This window comes from Mustela putorius, unplaced genomic scaffold (genome assembly GCF_011764305.1).
Source record: "Mustela putorius furo isolate JIRA1106 unplaced genomic scaffold, ASM1176430v1.1 tig00001012_pilon_pilon_pilon, whole genome shotgun sequence".
Taxonomy (NCBI): Eukaryota; Metazoa; Chordata; class Mammalia; order Carnivora; family Mustelidae; genus Mustela; species Mustela putorius.
The window spans coordinates 3,264,261-3,284,252 of record NW_025421531.1 but is presented as its reverse complement, the minus strand read 5'-3'; the positions used below and the strand labels follow the sequence as shown (position 1 = coordinate 3,284,252).

The following is a 19,992-nucleotide window of genomic DNA, read 5'->3' as shown; positions in this document are numbered from 1 at the left end:
TTGCAGTTTTCCTGACAGGAGACAGGGCTGGAGACCTTGGTCTCCCTTCCCCAAACCCTCCTGCCCTGGTCAGGCCCCAGGGAGCCCAGCAGAGCTCTGGAGCGCCTCTGACACCAGGGGTTCGAAGGCACCTCCTCCATTTCTCCGCCCTCCTCCTTAGCCTGCTCCTAGGAAGAGGTCTCAGGCTTCCAGAACCCACGTGGGGTGAGGAGGGAGGAAGAACGTCTTTGTTTCCTGAGTACCGAGTCCCCCTCCTGCCAATCTGAGCATTAGAAACTCTCATTAAGAACTGTTGTATTTAAATTAGAGCTAATCTCAGGCACAATGCTTGGAGAGGGTGCTGGGAGGGGCCCTGGGACAAAGCTACAATTTCTTCTGCCATTGTCACTCTCTCCCAGGCCCAGACTGCTGAGCAGCCCTGGCAAATGCCTGGGATTTACTGAAACCAGAGGGTATAATTTGCGCCACGTGCAGGGTGTTAAAACACCCCTCGGCATCCCCATCACTGAAGGTCTGTCATAGCGGCTTTGTTCCTTCCTGAGTCCCCAGATTTGCAGCCCAGGGTGGAGGCTGGGGAGCGCTGGTGTTTGCAGAAGCAGATTCCCTGTCTGCTAAACACTCGTGCCTCCTGCTCTCCACCTGAGCGGCTGGGATCCACGACCCCACAGGACAGAAGGAATGACATGGAATCGTGCTCACTGGGGGTCAGTGCTATTTTTGCCCCTTACATACGTTAACTCATACAGTTCTGACAACAGCCCTGTGGGGTACACACTATTATCATTGTCCCGATTAAGAGATGGGGAAAATGAACCCAGAGGGGTAAAATGACTGGCCCAAGTCAGTACGTGGCAGAGTCAGGATTGGAATCCAGGCAGTCTGATTCTGAGAGGTTAGAGCGGCAAGTACCAGGGACCTCCTGGGTATGAAAGTGGAGTGTTCAGGCCTGCAAGGTATCCCAAAGGGACAGAGAAGCTCTGTTTCTCATCCTGAGGCCAGCAGGAAGTAGGGAGAACTAGGAATTGATAGCCCTGTGGAAATGGGGTACTTGGCACCTTCAGCTGCAGACCCAGAGCACCATTCCATTTCCACAGGGAACTGAGGCCCAGAAAGAAAAAGCCTCTGGCCCAAGGTCATACTTTCAGCCCTGGTGTCCTGGCTCCCAGCCCTGTGCCCTTTGATGCCCTGTTTGGGCCACGATGCATACGAGCCAGACCCCGCTCTCTGAGACCCCTCCATAAAGGACTGCCCCTCCCATTCCTTCTTTCTCCCCAGGACAGAGTCTGTGGCTGAGAAGATGCTGACCAACTGGTTTGCCTTCCTCCTGCACAAGTTCCTGAAGGTGAGAGTGGGGGTGAGCCAGGGCCTAGCGTTGCGAGCAAGACGAGGGGCTGTTGTGCCAAGGCCGGCCACGAATGCTGCATGGGGAACCTTCGGGAATAGCAACCTGCCTGGCTGGGGTGCTCCAGAGCAAGGCAGGTCTAGGAGCGGTGGTGAGGAGAGGGAGAAGAGGAGTCGGGTACCCGCCCCGCCCCACAGCCCATGCCCTGCCTGTGCCCACAGGAATGTGCGGGGGAGCCACTCTTCATGCTCTACTGCGCCATCAAGCAGCAGATGGAGAAGGGCCCCATCGACGCCATCACGGGTGAGGCCCGCTACTCCCTGAGCGAGGACAAGCTCATCCGGCAGCAGATCGAGTACAAGACCCTGGTGAGGAGGCTGGGAACTCAGGGGACATGGCACACCTGCCTCTGCTCGGTACTCTGCCACCAGAGCACAAAGCCAATCCCAGTGGTCAACGAAGAGGCTGGGAAACAGCCTGGGATCAAGTCTGAGGGCCATGCAGAGTGTTCTAGGAGCGGGGCAGACACACCTTGGCTCCCCCTCCCCATCTCATCTGGTGGGCCCAAAGAGCGCTGTCTGCCTCAGTTTACCCTAGATGATAGGCCAGGGCCAGACCACCCTCTGTTAGGTATGGGGAAATCAGCATTATGGGGGAGAAGATGAATTTGCTAGTTCCTAATATAGAGGCTTTGGGAAGCAGATGGTCAGCCCCTGATACACCTGGAACCATCTCCAAACCCCTAGGACGCCTGGTCCCAGGATGACGGTCGCCCCCAAGCCAACCAGGACCTAGAAAGTAGAGTCTCAATTCTTTGAGAAGGGTAGGCATGACTCAGGTTGTCATTTGGCAGATGGCAGGAAGGCAAGAGAAACTGAGGCACAGACATTTCTCCTGTAAGAGGGGTAAGCCTTGGAAAGAGGATTCCAAGGCCTTTCTCGCTCTCCCTCAAGTGGCCCCTTAAATACCCATCCTGTTCCCGCTCTATCATCCTTGTAGATCCTGAACTGCGTCAACCCCGACAATGAGAACAGTCCAGAGATCCCAGTGAAGGTGCTGAACTGTGACACCATCACACAGGTCAAGGAGAAGATTCTCGATGCCGTCTATAAGAACGTGCCCTACTCCCAGCGGCCGAGGGCCGTTGACATGGACTTGGGTAGGAGGCCCCGCCTTAGAGTGTGGTGGGCAAAGAGTCAAAAAGTGGCTTCCAGGAGGGCATTTGGGAATGGAATGGGGTGAGAAAATGGGAAGCCCCACCCTGCCCAGGACCCTTCTAAGGCCATGACTAGGTCCTGCCCAGATGAGGGACCACAGGAAGCACTTCTCCCGAGACACTGCCTGCCCACACTTCGCGACAGCTGTCTTGACCCCGTGGAGCCTATAATGTCTCTGAACGCTATGGGTGGCACCAGCTTGGAGCTGGGGTTGCCAGGTCCCTAGAGGAGGCAGGACTGGGTGACCCTGGTTCCTAGGCCCCTGCCTGCTTACGCTGCTACCTGCACCACCCCCTCCACCCAGAGTGGCGTCAAGGCCGGATCGCCCGGGTCGTGCTGCAAGACGAGGACATCACCACTAAGATCGAGGGCGACTGGAAGCGGCTCAACACGCTGATGCATTATCAGGTGAGAATGGGGGCTTTGCCCCACAACCTTTGACCCCCCCCCAGACTGTTTCCTTCACTCCAGGGTTTGCTCTTAGGCCCTCGGAAGCCATCACCCCTTTCGTCGTCCTTCAGAATCTAAATCGGAGATTCTCAGCCATGGTTACCCATTAAAATCACTAGGAAACTTAATAAAAACGTGAGTGCCCACGGGGCGCCTGGGTGGTTCAGCCAGCAAAGCATCTGTCTTTGGCTCAGGTCATGATCCCAGGGTTCTGGGATCTCTCTGTCAAATAAATAAATAAAATCTTAAAAAACAAAACAAAACTCCCGCATGCCCAGACTCCACCCCGAGAAACTGACTTAACTGGTCTGGGAAGGGCAAGGCGTTTCTCTCCTGTGTACCTCCACGTCTGCAGAAAAATTGCATCTTGTGAGGTCCTCTGTAAGGATGCCAGCCATAGGGATCTGTGGCTTTCTGACCTCAGCATCTTACTGACGTAGGTTCTGCTACTCACCTGCCATAGAGCCGGGGACAAGATCGACTTGTTTTGAGCTCTTGCCTTGTGCCACGTACTAGATGGTTTCTTTGGGGAAATTACTCAAGGTCTCTCCCTTCTCAGGTGATCCTCACCCCATAAAGTCGTGTGGAATAGATTCAGTACAGGAGACAAAGTGCTCAGCGCATTGGTGGATGCACTGAATGAATTAATAGTAAAAAAAAAAAAAATTCCAGCAAAAGAACAAAAAATCCTGCAAGGATCTATTCCCATCTCCCCTTCCCTCCCATGGTGACTACTCATGGCTGGGGCTCTCTGTAAGATTAAGTACAGGTAGGCTGGTTGAGATTCGGGGGAAAAATACTAAAATAGAAGCAGGAAATGAGAGACACCGAGGGAAATTAAACCAACCAGAAGAAGCGCCTCAGGCTGCAAGACCCTATGGGATTGCCTGAGTAGTAACACCGTCCTTCGTGGTGCCTCACGAGGGGTGGGGACAGAGGGACTGGCGGGCCGGACTGGTGAGCACCAAGTTGCCACAGACCAGGCCACGAGGGTCATGAAGGCCGTAGGGGCAGGCTGGGAGGCTCCGAGGCACAGAGGAAGCTGGTGGGGAGCACTGGGGCAGCCCCAGAAACACCCCTCTCCAGGCTCCATCCCCGTCGTCTTCGTAACCCTGACTGCACCTAGCCCCAGGTGGATGGAGTGTGGTGTCTGAGAAGGGTTCAAGGCTTGCAAGCCGTATTTCAACCCCCGTTTCTCCACTCAACAGTGGGATGACTTTAACCTCTTGCAACCTTGGGCTCTTCATTTGCAAGATGACATCTGGCTTGCAAAGGTGGTGGGAAGAATTAGAAATAGCAGGTGAGGTCCCTAGGATGAAGACTGCCCCCAAGGTGTTAGAGCCCCTTCCTGTCCATTCCACCCCACCCCCCTTACAGGGCCTTAGGGCATCCTGGAGAACACTTGGAATGAACCAGTCTGAGCTAAAGAAGCAAAAAACGAAAGAGACTAGCCTTGTGCCTTTGAATCAGAAGTTTCTCAAGGGCAGGAGGGAAGCCTTTCTTTTCTGTCTGTGATGGCCTAACGCTTGTTACTGGGCTGTCCATCCTAAGGCTCCCAATCAGAATAGAATGCTCTGTTCTTACAGTGCTCCTCATACAAAGCACTTTCAATTCCCCAATGTCATTTCTCATTCATGTATTCATTCACTCCTCAAATATTTACTGAGCTTTCCCGGGTGCAAGGTACTTCCCACATGCCAGCCCTGAGTGACAAGGAACAACCGGGATTGTGCTTCCCTTTGGGGGACAGTGATGATGACGATGGTGCTCATAGTCACACTAATACCAGCACTTCCTGAGTGCCCACTGGGGGCAGGCGCAGCTGTCAACCTTCCTGTGTTCCGATTCCTTTGAGCCTCACGACAAACCTAGATGCCATTATTATCCCCAGCGACAAATGAGAAGACAGACGCAGAGGGGTTAACCGACTTCCCTGAGGTCATGTAGTAAGAGGCAGAGCCCAGGTCAGACCCAGCAGGCAGCCCGGACAGTGAATATTTGCACCGCCTGTCAGTCAAGAGAAAGGAAGGCTAGGACTATAGACGAGAGACATTTAGTGACAAGACCTGGAATTGGGTTGAACGGTGGTCATTCGAGTCACCTTGTGAATCCTCCAGGTGACAGCAAACCATACATGCAGAATGTAATCTATTCTTCCTGGGAGTATCCTCCCCGACCCCTGCCAGGTTTTCAGAGTATCATTTCTAGGCTGTCAGTGGCAAGGAGAGTTCCTGAAAGACAGAGGTGGAGAGGTCCCCCGCTCAGTTCCAGAGCTGGGAGGATGGTGCGGACCCCTGGGAACCACCCAGCCGGGAAGGACTGGAGCCTGGGCCCCTTCCAGGCACCCACAGGAGCCCAGGGCCCTGCAGCTTTCTGCCACCAAGTCCGAGCACTGCCCCTGGTGACCCTCCTTGAAGTCAAAGGTCCTGGAAGCCCCTCCAGGAGAAAATCTGCATAATCTTAATTAACAAAGAGATGTTAAAAAACTTGCAGGGCTCCCGCAGATTTATAGGGAGGGTAAAATTAAACACCACTACTAAAACCGGCTATCAGGGAATCTCGTTAGCACTAATGTTCCTTTATAGTTTGACTTCCCAACATTTAATTCTTTTTTGGTGGGAGAGAGGGACTGACAATTTAAGACCCAGAAAGATGGTTTTACGACTGGTGCAGCTATAAATCAAACTTATAAAGTTCATAAAAATTGTTAAAATAAAAAATGGTTTAATAGGAATGTTTTATGGCCCATAACATTATTATAGCTGTTTTATTCCCTCTGCGTTAGGGGTTTAATTGGATCGCCACAATTCTGGGGATTCTCCATTTTTATTGGATGGAGGGTACTCTTAAATCAAAATGGCCCCAAATGTCTTCAATATGGCTCCTCATTTATCAGCCCTTTCCCTCCAGGCTGGGTGCTGAGCCTGGGCCCCTCACGAAGGAAGGGGAACGCGCCATCTTTCCCTCTGGGCTCCCTGAGAGCAGCCACCCTGTTGGTGAAACTCCTCAAGGTGGCCCGAGCAGTATAGGACCCAGGCCAGAAAGAAATCCGTGCCAAAAGGGAAAATGGGCTTCAGACCAGTGTGACTTGAAATAAAATCCCAAATTAAGATATAATGGGGAGAACATGTATTTTGGAGTCTGGACAGGCCTGGCTTCAAATATCGGCTGTACCACGTAGTCTCTGTATGACTTTGAAGATGGTGCTTCGCTTTCCCTCTGCTTCAGTTTCCTCACCTGTAAAATGGGAATAATTGTACGACCCCACAGGGTTGCAGGGAGGCTCGGCCAAGCCCCAGATGTCCAGTAAAAAGATGATGCAAGTCACACGGGTAATTTGAAATTTGTTGGCTAGCTACGTTTAAAAAGTAAAAAGAAACTGACGAAATTAGTGTTAACAATATATTTTGCCTAACCTCGTGGGTTCTAAGGTAATTATTTCAACATGGAACCAATAGAAAAGCTATTAATGAGGTAGTTTGTGTTATTCTCTCCATGCTAACTCATGGAAACCCAGTGTGAATTATGCATTTATAGCAAAGTGGTTCGTGTTACAGTTAGTAGTCTGTAGTTACTTCCGTTATGACTGACTGGATTTCAAGTGGGCGATCAGCACAGGTGGCCAATAACTACCATATCGGACATATTGGCGAGCAGCAACCATATTATTTTTAGTATTCCTGAACTCCTTGGGCTCTACCCCATATCTATGTCATTAGCTTCTGGAAGTACTTGATGATTCAGTTTCCTGGTTCACCCACACTGTACCTTTCGTACCCTCTCAGGTGTCAGACAGATCGGTAGTGGCCCTGGTCCCCAAACAGACCTCGTCCTACAACATCCCGGCTTCTGCCAGCATCTCCCGGACATCTATCAGCAGATACGGTGAGGACCAGGAAGGCCTGGGCAGCTCAGGGGCAGCTTCCGTGGCCTACCTGGAGCCGCTCGCCATCCCTCACAACAGCAGGCAGCCCTTGCAGCTGCCCTCCACCAGTCAAGGACATTTGTGCATCTGCTTCCCCTCCTCCCAAGTGCAGCCACTGCCAGTGCGGCTGTGACCCCAGAGCTGCAGGGACGGGGGTACCGTGCGCCCCTCCTTGGGCAGCCACGACCTGGCGAAGGAGTGCAAAGGGCCCAGAATCAGGGAGGCACGTGGATGGGGGTTCCTACTTGCCAGTCCCTATTTGTACCTGTTGTTCTGGATGAGTTATTAACGGTCCCCCTTTACTCTCAAAAGGGTCCCAACTGGGGCAGGACATGGGGCATTTTAGCCTAGCCATCCCTTAGGCTGCTGGGACCCCCAGCGCCCGCCGGGTAATACGGACGATGCTTCACTCTCTTGCTCCATTTCTTCTGCTTCTGTGTACGCAGTAAGGTTTTTGGGCTAAAGGACACCTCAGGACTGGGCCCAAATGTTTTCCAAAAAGGACCCACAGACCCCCAAGAGAGGCCATTACAGCTCACAGCTTCTCGGCACCCAGATTTTTCATCAAAGCCCCTGTGAAAGTACTCAGCTGACATTCCCCCATTGATTATTCTTTGCTGTGGAAGCATCAGGGGATGTGCGGGGGGGGGGGGGGGTGGTGTTGGTTCACAAATTCTCAAGGCTCTCTGCAGCTCACAGAATTTCTAAATCATCTTTTTAAAGAAAAAGGCTTTAGGCTTCTCTGTCCTCATGCCAACCGAGGATCCCCAAATAACCCATCAGATATGAGGTCCCAGGGGTCTCCTTCCAGTGGAAACTGGTTTATTCTGAGTGAGTGCAGTGGGAGGGCAAAGATTCTAGAAGGATTCTACAAGCAAGGATGGTGAAATCAGTGTCTTATGAGCCTCCATGGCCCCCTTCTCCTCAGACTCCTCCTTCAGGTACACAGGCAGTCCCGACAGCCTGCGGTCTCGAGCCCCCATGATCACCCCAGACCTGGAGAGCGGGGTTAAGGTGTGGCATCTGGTGAAGAACCATGACCATGGGGACCAGAAGGAGGGTGACCGAGGCAGCAAGATGGTATCTGAGATCTACTTGACCCGGCTACTGGCCACCAAGGTAAACTCCTGCTCTGCTCAGCCTGGGGAGGGCTCCTCAGAGGGGTACGTCCTGCCCACCCTCCACCCCCTATCCCCAGCGTAAGGGTGTCATGGAATCTGTCCTTTAAGGGGACCCATTCAGACGAGCAGGTCCAGGTCCCAGAGCAGACTTTCCAGAGGTTCAGGCCACTGTTGTTCTCTACCCATTGGCAAAATATCATTATTACTATTGGCAATAATATCATTGCCCCTGGCCCACCCCTCAAGCCCACCATTACTCTTCAGAGGAGCTGCTCTCATCTCTGGGTTCCTGCACCTTTGAGGAAAATGTTGGGGTTTTCTTATTGGTGTTAGCTGGACAAATAGACCAGTGCCCACCAACACTGCCTTTTGCACCCACTTTCTGGCCACAGTGGGAGGGACAACACAAAGGCCGGGTCTGCCAATAATCAGAGAGAAGGCTCCCCCTTCCCCTTCCCACCGCATCGGCCCCCAAATGCTGATGGAGTGGAGGTAGCCACAGTGCTAGAAGCTAGGATCTAAAGCTGTCTTCTAGCTTCCCAAGCAGAGAACACATCTGCCTGTGAGTATGGCAATTCTGTGGCCCATATTTTCCAGCACAGGTCAGATTTCAAATACTCTCCCCCACTGACCCCACAAAAATGCTGCTGAAATTCTCCTACAGTGGCATCCAAGTTACAGCTCTGACTTGCTCCCTAAAGGGACATAGAAATACACCCACAGACCGTATGTCTCAAAATTTTTTTTCCTAATATGCTAATAAGAGACCAAGAGAGCCACCAGAGAAGATTGGACATTTTCCTAACCTTCAGAGGTGTCCATTGAACCTGTAAACTGGGGGACCCAGGCCCAGCTTTGTCCCTGCCCAGAGACCCTCCAGAGCCTTGTGGGTCGAGTCTGTGCCTGGGTATTCTTGGCTTTGGACCCTTCACCTGCAGCACCGAGGCCACATGTATGGCAAACCTTTTTGCACCTTTCAGTAAGACTCTCGGCCAGGAAGCTCGTGGTCCTCCAGCTCAGTCTTCAGACATTCTCCTTTCCCAGCATGTGCTCACCAGTCCCTGTGGGCAGCTGGGGCTCAGAGCCCTCACTGTCTACGGAGATACCCCAAGCGCATTCCCGCCTGGCACGGACACAGGCATAGATGGGGCATGTGGCTGCGGGTTGGAGGAGAGATTCCTCCCAGGAATCTGCAGCCTCTTCAGTCCCTCCCACCTCCCCGACACCCCAGCAGCCTCCTCCCCACCCCCACCATGCTGTCTGCACAGCCTGGCACTGCAGACGAATTTCCAAGGCAGGATCTGTCCAAGGCACCATCTGGTCTGCCCGTCTGCTGCCTGCACCCCCACTTTCCCCCACCCTCCCCCTCACTCTCGCCCCCCCGCCCCTCCCCCAGGGCACCCTGCAGAAGTTCGTGGATGACTTGTTTGAGACCTTGTTCAGCACGGTGCACCGAGGCAGCGCTCTGCCCTTGGCCATCAAGTACATGTTTGACTTCCTGGATGAGCAGGCGGACAGACACGGCATCCACGACACGGACGTGCGGCACACCTGGAAAAGCAACTGGTAAGCCTTCGGGGAGCCGGGAGGAGGGGTGCGTTGGCTACAGCCTGGAGAGGCTGCAAGCTGGGGGAGGGGGGGCCGGGGGCCGGCAGGGACCAGGGGCATGGGGGAGCCGTGCTCTGCAGCGGCTGGGTAACCCGAGGATCCCAGAACAAACAATGGACATGTGCTCTGCAGAGCCCACGTGGGCCCTGGGCTGTGGGCGCCAAGGGGGGCCAGCCTGGCCAGGGGTCTGGCACCGGGACCTGGGCTTGAGCTCTGCCCTTTCAGGCTGAGAACCTTTCCCAGGCAGCACTTCCTCCCTGACTCTGTGCCCTCTGGTTCTCAGGAAGTGTTGCTGGAGGAACCTGAAGGGTCACAGTGGAGACCTAGTGGCCAAGCTACAAAGCCAGGCAGCGTCAGGCATTCTGGGTGGGGCAGAACCCAAGGCACCTCATCCTGAGATGGGAAAACTCTGACGTGAACATAGACCCCTGGGGAGAGAGCTTGCCCTTGCTACCAACTCGAGCCCACCAACCAGGGGGATGTCATGGCAAACTTGACCCCTGAGGGCCAAGTGATGACCCCTGGTGCCAGAGGTTTGGGGAAGCAGCAGGCAGGGTGTGTCCTGTAGGCCTGACTACCTATTCCCCTAAGGTAAACCCCAGAGCCACACACACCAGTGGGAGAAGGGGCTTCCACAGGCCCCTGGAAGACGTCTTTTCTCTCCTGGGTTTGAGATCTAGACCACAGACCGAGCTGAGGACTGGCTTCAGGGTCAGACAGGGCCTGGCCGAGAGCCGGAGTCAAAAACTTTCCTCCGGGAAAGAGCCCCGAGAGGGGCGCGAGGAGGTCTGGGCATTTGGGCTGGGCAAGCAGCCCGCACAGCTGTCTGGAGTCAGCCATCTCCTCAGAAAACAGAGCCGACACAGATGGGCCCCGGCTGTTATTTGGGAATCAAAAATCCTAGCAACCAGAAAAACACTTTGGAAAAACCCAAACCCATATAATCCTTTCTTCTTCAAGACTCTGTGGTTGTTGGCCCTCTGGAGTCTGCAACTTTGATCACGGGGGAGTGAAATGGGGAGACTCTGGTGGTCGCGGGTGAGGAGCCCACCGCCCGCTTCACGAGGGCGGGCCTTTCATCTGCATTCCCAGCGGCAGGGCCATGGCTGTCTCCTTGGCTTTGGAAGGCTCCCCAGCCTGGCACTGGAAGTGTGCAATCTCAGGGAGATGAAGAGAAGGTTCTGGATCATCTCCATCTTGCTGCCTTCTGCTGCCAGATAGGCCCAGCTCATAGAAATGTCCTACCCTGGGTTTGTGGCAGGAAGGGTCCCCTTAGCCAGACCTCAAGTAGCTAGTGTCCAAGGAAAGAATATCAGAAGCTCCCTGAAGCTGCCGGGGAATGGGAGGGTGGAAGAGATGAGTCACTTCTCAGCCCAGGCAGCTCCTCCCCGGCTGCAGAAAAGAGCCATCCTGTTCTCCTTTGAAAGATAAGCAGAAATCATCCTGGAAGGACTTGGAATGGGCAAAGTGGATCTTCCCAAGACTGGGCATGATGGAGACATTCGGGAACATTCGGGGCACTTGAGGGTCAAGAGGCGATGAAGAAGGGGAGATGAGGGGTAGGCTGAATTTCTGGAATGTCATCTCAGGCCAGAAGGACAAGCCAGGGAACAAAGACCATTCCACAGAGAAGCCCAGGAGTTAGGGCCCTGAAGGCAACTGGAGGAGAAGGCCAAGTTGGAAAACGCACAGAAACAGCAGCTGTCATGATTTTGAAGGGGAATAAATGGACTGAGCCTCCTGAAGGCCTCAGAAGCAGAGAAAACCCATTCTGCTCTGGTTATAAATTCCCAAGTTGCAAGAAGGAACACTCCTAATGACTGATCAGTTCCTCTTGGGGTGGGAAAAATTTAGAGCTGCAGTGAGTTCGTTCCCAGCAGGCCGACAATGGCTTCCTCTCCTCCCCCTGCCCCTGCCCAGAGAGGAGAGAGCCCTGGGGAGAGCCCTGAAAGAGCTGTCCCCAGGGGGGCCCACCGCTCAGCCCCAGTGGGCCTGGCCAGTCCTGGGAAGCAGCGCAAGGGGCCAGGCTGGGCGGGGAGCACAGGTGGTGCCCTTTGTGCCGGTTCCCAGGCAATGCCTGGGGCTGCGGGCTGCGTCTTTCAGGACAATGGCCGAGGGCACTGCAGAGGGACTCTAGGCTGGTGGCTTTGTCTGAAGCTCTGAGAAAATCATGCAGTTCTCTATCCTTGGGCTTCCCTGAGGGCCTGGAGGCCTTTGGGAAAAGCTGCCTGGATGGAACAGAACCCAGCCATGTCTACCCTGCGGTGGTCAAGGCTCAGGGTCCGCACCCAGTTAGCATAGTGTGGTGCCCCCTCCCTTGCCCCAGGGTCAGGAGCAGCCTAGACAAGATTTGCAGCCCTGGCCCGAGCAGTTCTGTGGTTTCATTCCCTTGCCCTCCGGGGAGAGAATTACTACTGGTAGAGCGAGGAGAGGAATGTTGATGGACACCATCGGGGTGCGGCCGAGGTTCGGCCCTCAGGGTCTGCTCTGCCTCTCCCTGCAGCCTCCCCCTGCGCTTCTGGGTGAACGTGATCAAGAACCCCCAGTTTGTGTTCGACATTCACAAGGGCAGCATCACGGATGCCTGTCTGTCTGTGGTGGCCCAGACCTTCATGGACTCCTGCTCCACATCAGAGCACCGGCTGGGCAAAGACTCCCCCTCCAACAAGCTACTGTATGCCAAGGACATCCCCAGCTACAAGAGCTGGGTGGAGAGGTCAGTAGCCCTCCCAGGACAGGCCCTCACCCCCGTCTTTGTGTGCCATCTACCATCCCACGGGCCTCACTGACTGAGGATTCACAGCTCACAGCCATGTTTGTGGTACCCTTGGATCTCAGGCTCCCACCCTTCCCCCTTATCCAAACTTCTGCTTGGGGGGAGAAGGGGAAATTTGTGCCCTTGGAGGTCAGATCATTATCATTCTGATTACCTTTTATTGAGCACCTGGTAAGCAACCAGTGCTGTAATAAAGATTTATTTATCTATCATTAAAATATCCAAGGGAGGGTACCTGGGTGGCTCAGTGGATTAAAGCCTCTGCCTTTTGCTCAGGTCATGGTCCCAGGGTCCTGGGATCAAGGCCCGCATCGTGCTCTCTGCTCAGCGGGGAGCCTGCTTCCTCCTCTCTCTCTGCCTGCCTCTCTGACTACTTGTGATCTCTCTCTCTCTCTCTCTCTGTCAAATAAATAAATAAAATCTTTAAAAAACAAAAATCCAAGGAAGTTGCAAAGTAAATATTACCCTCCCCATTTTACTGATGAGGAGACTGAGGTTCAGAGAGGCTAAGTAACTTGCCCAAGGTCACACAGCCAGCAAGTAGTAGATCTGGGAATTGGAAGACAAGGAGTCCAATCAGAGTCTGGTCAGCATCTGGGCTTTTAAACATTCTGGGAGAGCGGGGGGTGGGGGGAGGTTGGCGGGGGTCGCTGCAGTGGAAGCTCCCAGGTGGATGGAGTCTGGCCTAGCTTGAGGCAAGGAACCAGAGGAAGACCTATCAGAAGAGAAGTAAGGAGGGAGGAACAACTGGGGACATCCCGTGCTCTCCAGGGGCCTGAGGTCGGAATCCTGCAGGGGAGTGAGTGCCGGGTCCCCGCTAAGGAGCCTGTCCTCTTTACGTCAGATACTACGCAGACATCGCCAAGCTCCCCGCCATCAGCGACCAGGACATGAATGCCTACCTGGCTGAGCAGTCCCGCCTGCACGCGGTGGAGTTCAATATGCTGAGCGCCCTCAATGAGATCTACTCCTACGTCAGCAAGTACAGTGAAGAGGTAAGGCGGGGCCTGGTGGGGGGACAGAGGGCCACACGCAGCCGGGGGGCAGCTACACAGAACACCGGGCTCAGCCCATCAATAACAGCAAAAGAGGCTAATTTAAATGGGAAGTCAAGGAGTCAAAAACCCATGAGCTCAGGGGGTGTCTGGGTGGCTCAGTGGGTTAAAGCCTCTGCCTTGGGCTCAGGTCATGATCCCAGGGTCCTGGGATGGAGTACCGCATCGGGCTCTCTGCTCAGCAGGGAGCCTGCTTCCTCCTCTCTCTCTGCCTGCTTCTCTGCCTACTTGTGATCTCTCTCTGTCTGTCAAATAAATAAATTAAATCTTTAAAAAAGAAAGGGGGAAAAAAAAGTGAGGTCAAAATTCATTCCCATTCCCTTAGGTGGCAGCCTCTCCTCTCCAATTCACCCTGCGCTTTCTTACACATTTCATTGTCTTTCACTCATTGTTAACACAATCAGTAACACTTTTAATAACATAATTGTTGTTCCTTTCAAAGTGTTGTATACCCAATTTCATCCTCTCTCAGACAACGAATCAGACTCTTCTTTGCACTTGGGGCAGACACTGGCAGCCACATTTCAGGCATGCAGGCGGACCTTAACATGAACAGAGGTCGCACAGGACCGCTCCGGAGAATTTCCAAGGCACGCTTTGGCATTGTCCTTGAACTTAGCATTAGTACCAATAATAATAATAATAATAATGATGATGATAATAGCGAATATTTACATAGCTTTGTCAAATATGCCAAATATCATTTGAAACTCGTTATTTTAAGATATATACATATATTGGGGTGCCTGGGTGACTCAGTGGGTTAAAGCCTCTGCCTTCAGCTCAGGTCCTAATCCCAGGGTCCTGGGATTGAGCCCCACATTGGACTCTCTTCTCTGCAGAGCCTGCTTACCCCCTCTGCCTGCCTCTCTGCCTACTTGTGATCTCTGTGAAATAAATAAAATCTTTAAAAAAAAAAAAAAAGATACATACATATATGTGCACACATGCCCACATATACACACACACACATACATGCATGTATTCAGTCAGTCCTTCAGAGTATCCCTAGTTGTGTTCATTAAACACCAGAATGGCAAGGCAGGGAGAGGGATAAAGGATTCGGCCAAGGGCTTCCTCTACCGAGACTGAGTCCTGAAGTCTTCTCCGCCTTTGTTTTTGCTCCTCAGCTCATCGGGGCCCTGGAGCAGGATGAGCAGGCCCGGCGACAGCGGCTGGCGTACAAGGTGGAGCAGCTCATAAGTGCTATGTCCATCGACAGCTGAGAGACGGAGCCGCACGTTCCCAGGAAGAGGGGCCGGTGAAAGCTGTCACACTGGGTGTCTCAGAAGGAAGGACAAGTGAAGGGGAGCAGACCCCAGAGCTTGCTGTCCCCTGAGACCCCATCCCGGGGAGAGGGGAGGGCCCCTCCCCCCCACGCCAGCCACGGCCCGTCCCCGCGGCCCCTGCCGGGAGAGACCGCGGGTATCGTCCACCCACAGGAACCACGGAGAGAGGCAGGGGGCACAGAGAAGGTGGTTCTTCAAGCCGAGAGGCATGAACTGGGGAACAGTTCTGCCTCTGTGACTGCTGCTTTGCATGAAAACTCATTTGATGTATATTGGGGAAATAATGAGAACTTTATTTAATTTTTTTTAAGAAAAAGGAAAAAAAAACCAGAAATAAAACAAAACAAAAAGCCTCCCTGTTCATCCTGTCCCACTTCTGTTTCAATCTGAGGTCCATCCCCATTCCTTCGCCCCGCCCTCCCCCTCTTCCTCAAATGACTCCTATTTCCAAATGCCAGAAAAAGCCTGCAAAGAGAAGCTGGGAGGAATTGGAAGGAAGTGATCATTTGCTTTCCCTTGAAATGACAAGAACATGAGGAGGAGAAGAAGAATGAGCACAAGTTCACACCATACACTTCGCAAAATAGAGGCCTGGACAACCTGGAATCATCCCGGCAGCCCTAGGACCGTGGCAAGTACTGAACTCAGCACTGACCGTGGGGCCACGGAGGGTCTCAGCCCGGATGCCCCGGAAAGGAGCTTTATGGACCACACACCTGTATATTCTCATATCTGGAGAGATCTGTGTCTGTAGGGTACCAATGCTTTCTGCTACTGTTTTTTGTTTTTTTGTTTTTTCTCTTATTTAATCTCAAACCTCAAGAAATGAAGAGCTGACCTTTGGTACTTTTCCCTTTGGTTCCCCTAAAGTTACTATCAGAAGTGGGGGAGAGGTGGGCCTCTCCCAGACCAGACGCCTGGCCTCCCTGAGGACACTGGGCAGCTTTGCCTTACATCAGTCCCTGTCATCAACCAGGCCCCCTGGAGAGGAGTCTGGTGTGTGTGGCCCCGGACATCCCATCTGGGAGCTGATTTGGGGACATGAGTGTTTGGTTTTAAGTTCTACTCCAATCAGCCGGGGGTTTCTTGCAATTAAAGAGAAAGCAAAAACCAAACACTGTTTACAGCAAGCAATACTTGAAGAGCATCAGTTAAAGAAGTGGCCGCCTGTATTGTGATGCTTTCTTTCTATCCTTCTCTTGTGCCTGCAGAGGGGAGAAAACCCTCCGCTCATGTGAGGAAGGAAGCTCCTGGTCGATCATTTGAGCCCTTGGCTCAGTAGAAATGACTGTAGCATCCTCACGTGACTGTCTCCTGCCTCCCTATCTGCCTCCCACGTCCCTCTGAGTTTGAAGGACAAGTGGGTGGCTTCTCACCGGGCTTCTTCCTTTTTCTCTCTCTTCTGCTGACACCTAAAACCATGGATGGCCAACCCTTCTGAGTGTAGTTTCTAAACAGAGAGACCAAAGCTCCACACGTTGGCCCAGAGGACCCATGAAAGCCAGTGGGAGTCATCCAGGGGAAGGTGGCTCTGTTGGCAGCAAGACATGGGCGACCGGGACAGCCTTCAGAGTTTGCAGGCCTTCCACGCTGGCAAGGATCCAAGCAGGCAGCTCCAGCTTCTCTGTAAGCAGCATCAGAGGGAGGGAGAAGAAAGGCCAGGGAAAGGCAAAGGGGTGGGAAGGGGCAGGCGGGGAAGAACCATCCTCCCCTTTCCACCTTCCACTTTTCAGGGGGCTGCAGTGTTGGGAAACTGGACCAGCCAGCCCGAGAGAGACCAGACCAGGGTCATTTCCTCTGTAATTAACTCTGGGTCCCACCTTTTCTGTGCCCTGATTTACCTCCAAACAATTCAATCTCCAAAGGCTCTGCTGACCACAGTGGATTCCCAGGAAAGGGCTCTGGGAGGGGGAGCTCTGAGGGCTGGCTTCCATCCCTGGTGTGTGGCTCTGGATCGCTGCACTAACCACACAGCAGACATCGCCTGGTCTCCTCAGCTTCAGTTCCTCGCCTCAATGCAGCTGACGAAGGGAAAGAGAAAAGCATTCAGCAAAAATACTCAGGAAACTCGCTCTTTTCATTATAATTCACAGCCAGCCATGCCAAGGCCACTTTCTTCTGATAATCCACTTCTGCTAAAGTTTCTCTGGGCCCTATTAATAGCCTGAAAGAAATACTAATGACTGGCCTTCTGCACTAAGCCAAAGTGTTTGCTCTTCATAGCACCCAAAGCTTATCAGCTCGGAGCCTGTGATTAATGGTGATGAAAGGAGAGAAGATACGGGCAAGAGGAACGTAAGTGGGGGTCGCTCGGGGCCACCGAAAATCCCCGCCCACCCACACATGACTTCTGAGCTCTGAACAAAGGTTTTCTGATCACACGGCTGCACAGACCAGCATCCAGGGTTTTGCTCCACTAAGAAGTGAAAGGAAGTCTGACATTTCCACAGCATCTCACCAAGCCTTGCCTCCACACATCTACCTGAGCGTCTCCCAAGAGCTCCTTCGGGTGACCCGTTCACTGCCCTGGGGCTGCTTACTTGAAGGTTTCTCAAGAGTGTGGAGAATGATGGGGGGATGGCCAGCTGGAGAGTGGAAGGGAGAGGACCCAGAGCTGGCATAAGTGGCTTGGGCACATTTCTCAGGATTCCATGAGAGTGTTGGGCAAGTCGGGATGGCAAAGGAGGTGGCACGGGGATCTCTGAGGAGGGAATTCAGAGAAAGGAGAACTTGGTGCAACTCAAGCCAGGCCATGAAGGTGAAAGATTATGGAGTCTTGCCCCCACTCTAGCTTCCCATCTGTCCCTCCTCCACCAGCTCTTGGCTTTGGGTCATCAAGAACCAATGGAGTTCACGCCAGTAGAACGTGGAGAACGGGGAGTGACTTGGCCTCTCTCCTCACTATTATCTAATTTGAAGATATCTTGACCTCATGTAAGGAAAAAGGCATAGCCCCTACCCCCCATGAAGCCCTTCCATCTTGGAGGGAGACAGGAAGGGAAGTTTCTTTCCAAAATCAGTCCAGCTTCATTTGTTTCATTAATCTTCACAAGAGACAATTTGCTGGATAGGGACCCCAGAAATATGCTTGGCAAGACAGAAGGCGCTAAGGGACGAGACAAAGATGGATAAGATATCTGTCTTGGTGGAACAGGTCCCTCCAGCTGGCCTGCTGCCACCTCTGCTCTCAGCATGGAGTCGGGGGGGTCAGGTATTTCTGTGCATGCCCTCCTCCCTGCCCCACAGCGCATCTCTCAAATCATGTCTGACCCACCACTGCAGAAAGCTCCCGTTTTTGCGGAATTCGGTCATGCAAAGAGTAGATCAGCAGTTGGTCTTGTGCAAGGGCGGGGACCGGTTCCTCCATTCCTCCATTTGGGGAGCCTTCACATGCCGGCAGCTGTCTGCTGGGGACTTTTCTGGGTGCTGAGAAGCAGCAATCAATAAGACCAAGAAGAATCTTCTTCTAGCAAATTCAGTCTCCAGGCTACTGGTCCCTGCCACCAACTTAGTTGGTGGTGGTTCTCCCAACCACCTGCAGAGGGCAGGAATTTTGCAGAAAGGGGGCCAGAAGAAGAAAGAAAGCCGACCAACCCAGCTGCCTTACCTTATTCTGGGGACATTCCTTCTGCAGTGAGAGCCTCTCTCACTTCCACGGCCGCTGACGCTTCTGGTGGCCTGTCCCATGCTGCTTGAGCTCCTGACCTTCCTTCATTTCCACCAAATGAGGACAAGAAATAGCATTCGAGGCCTCTGGCTCCGCCGAGCATGAAGCAGAAGCAATGGATGGATGTGCTGGACTAAAAACGATCTGGACAGAACAAATAGAGGATGTGTGAAGCCTCTGGCGGATAAATCTCCAGGCGCATCCCAGTTGCCACACAGGCCCCCATTAACCTGTAGCAGTTAAATGCTGGGCTGGCAGCTGCCTTCGCGGAGGCCATTTTTTCCCAGTCACACTGTTGCTTCTGAGGCTCCTGAGGCCTGTCCACAAAAGACTTGAGACTCTTGGGCCAGGGGCTAGGGGGTGAAGAGAAAATGCAAAACAGCCTCATAGTTATAGGGCTGTGGAAGCAGATCCCATAGGGAGACTTGGGAGATCAAGTTCAGGACCTTCGATGCCTTGTCTCAGGAACAGACTTGGAGAAAATGGCGGCATCCTCTTTATAACTCCAAAGTCTCTCTTCCCCGTCTCTTGCCTTTCTCCTGGTTTTCCCAAAGAGGGCAGTTTTAGCTCCCAGGGCTCAGTGACACCATGAATAAAAGGTAAGTTTCACTCTTGGTATCAGGGGCCATCCTGGGAGCTGATTGATCAAGACCCCTGCTTATCGAACAGATTCTCGGCCTCTTGTGGACAGCTCCATCTCGTTCTCCTCACTGTAGCAGGGCTCCACCTTCATACTGGGCTCTATCCTTCCTTCTGTGCAACCTGCTTCTCCTGTCGAGCCTCAAGGAAGATGGGAGGCACCTTTGGATTTCAGTCAAGGCCCTGGCTTTGGCTTTATTGGCCCTCCATGTTGACATTACAGGGCATAATGGAACATGGTCCCGCATTAGCAAGTGTGTTGGGGAACAAGGGACAAGCTCTTTATACCATGAAACTAGGGACCTGAGCCCACCTGCATCTCCCCCCCCAACTTCTCCTACCCAAACCCGCTCTTCTTGACACACTGGAATCTGTATTATATATATTTTTAAGAAAATACAATGATAGTTGTCTGGTTTTGTTGTTTTTACAGGTGTTGTGGAATAAAAACTGTAAGAAAATTAAGTATTTAAAATGTTACAATAAAATGGGGGTTTTTTGGTTATTCTAATATATTACTGTGTACTTATTGTAAATATGAAACACTCCTATTTTGCAAGCCAAGGACACAATTTGTACTGTTGTTATATATAAATAAAGTTTACTGGATAAAAAAGAAAAGACATATCTTCAGATAAGCCTGGTTGTTCAGTGGCATATATGCAGAATAACGTTTCATGGGCATATCTGAGAAGTAGGCTACTTAGGAAAAATGAGCTAAGTGGTTTTAAGGGACTTCTAGAAGTCTCTCTATAGCCGGAGCTTCGTAATGTCCAGTCATCATCAACACACACACACACACACACACACACACACACACACACTCTGCTCCAGCTGTACCAATGGGTGGACACTGCCCCCTAGCTCCGAGACCCCAGAATACAGCTTTTCCCCAACAAAAGA

General features: G+C 52.7%; 1 protein-coding gene across 1 annotated transcript in view; it reads left to right on the top strand.

Moving 5' to 3' along the window:
* The window catches only part of PLXNA2 (plexin A2), a 212,265-nt gene extending 192,555 nt beyond the window's left edge, over window positions 1-19,710 (top strand). The window contains exons 23-32 of the mRNA XM_004775277.2: window positions 1,276-1,342; window positions 1,564-1,710; window positions 2,342-2,501; window positions 2,864-2,967; window positions 6,795-6,894; window positions 7,863-8,053; window positions 9,452-9,621; window positions 12,167-12,379; window positions 13,284-13,434; window positions 14,625-19,710. Coding sequence (XP_004775334.1) covers window positions 1,276-1,342; window positions 1,564-1,710; window positions 2,342-2,501; window positions 2,864-2,967; window positions 6,795-6,894; window positions 7,863-8,053; window positions 9,452-9,621; window positions 12,167-12,379; window positions 13,284-13,434; window positions 14,625-14,720 — 1,399 coding nt within the window. The 3' untranslated portion in view covers window positions 14,721-19,710. The remainder of the gene's footprint in view (window positions 1-1,275; window positions 1,343-1,563; window positions 1,711-2,341; window positions 2,502-2,863; window positions 2,968-6,794; window positions 6,895-7,862; window positions 8,054-9,451; window positions 9,622-12,166; window positions 12,380-13,283; window positions 13,435-14,624) is intronic.
* The last annotated feature ends 282 nt before the right edge of the window (window positions 19,711-19,992 follow it).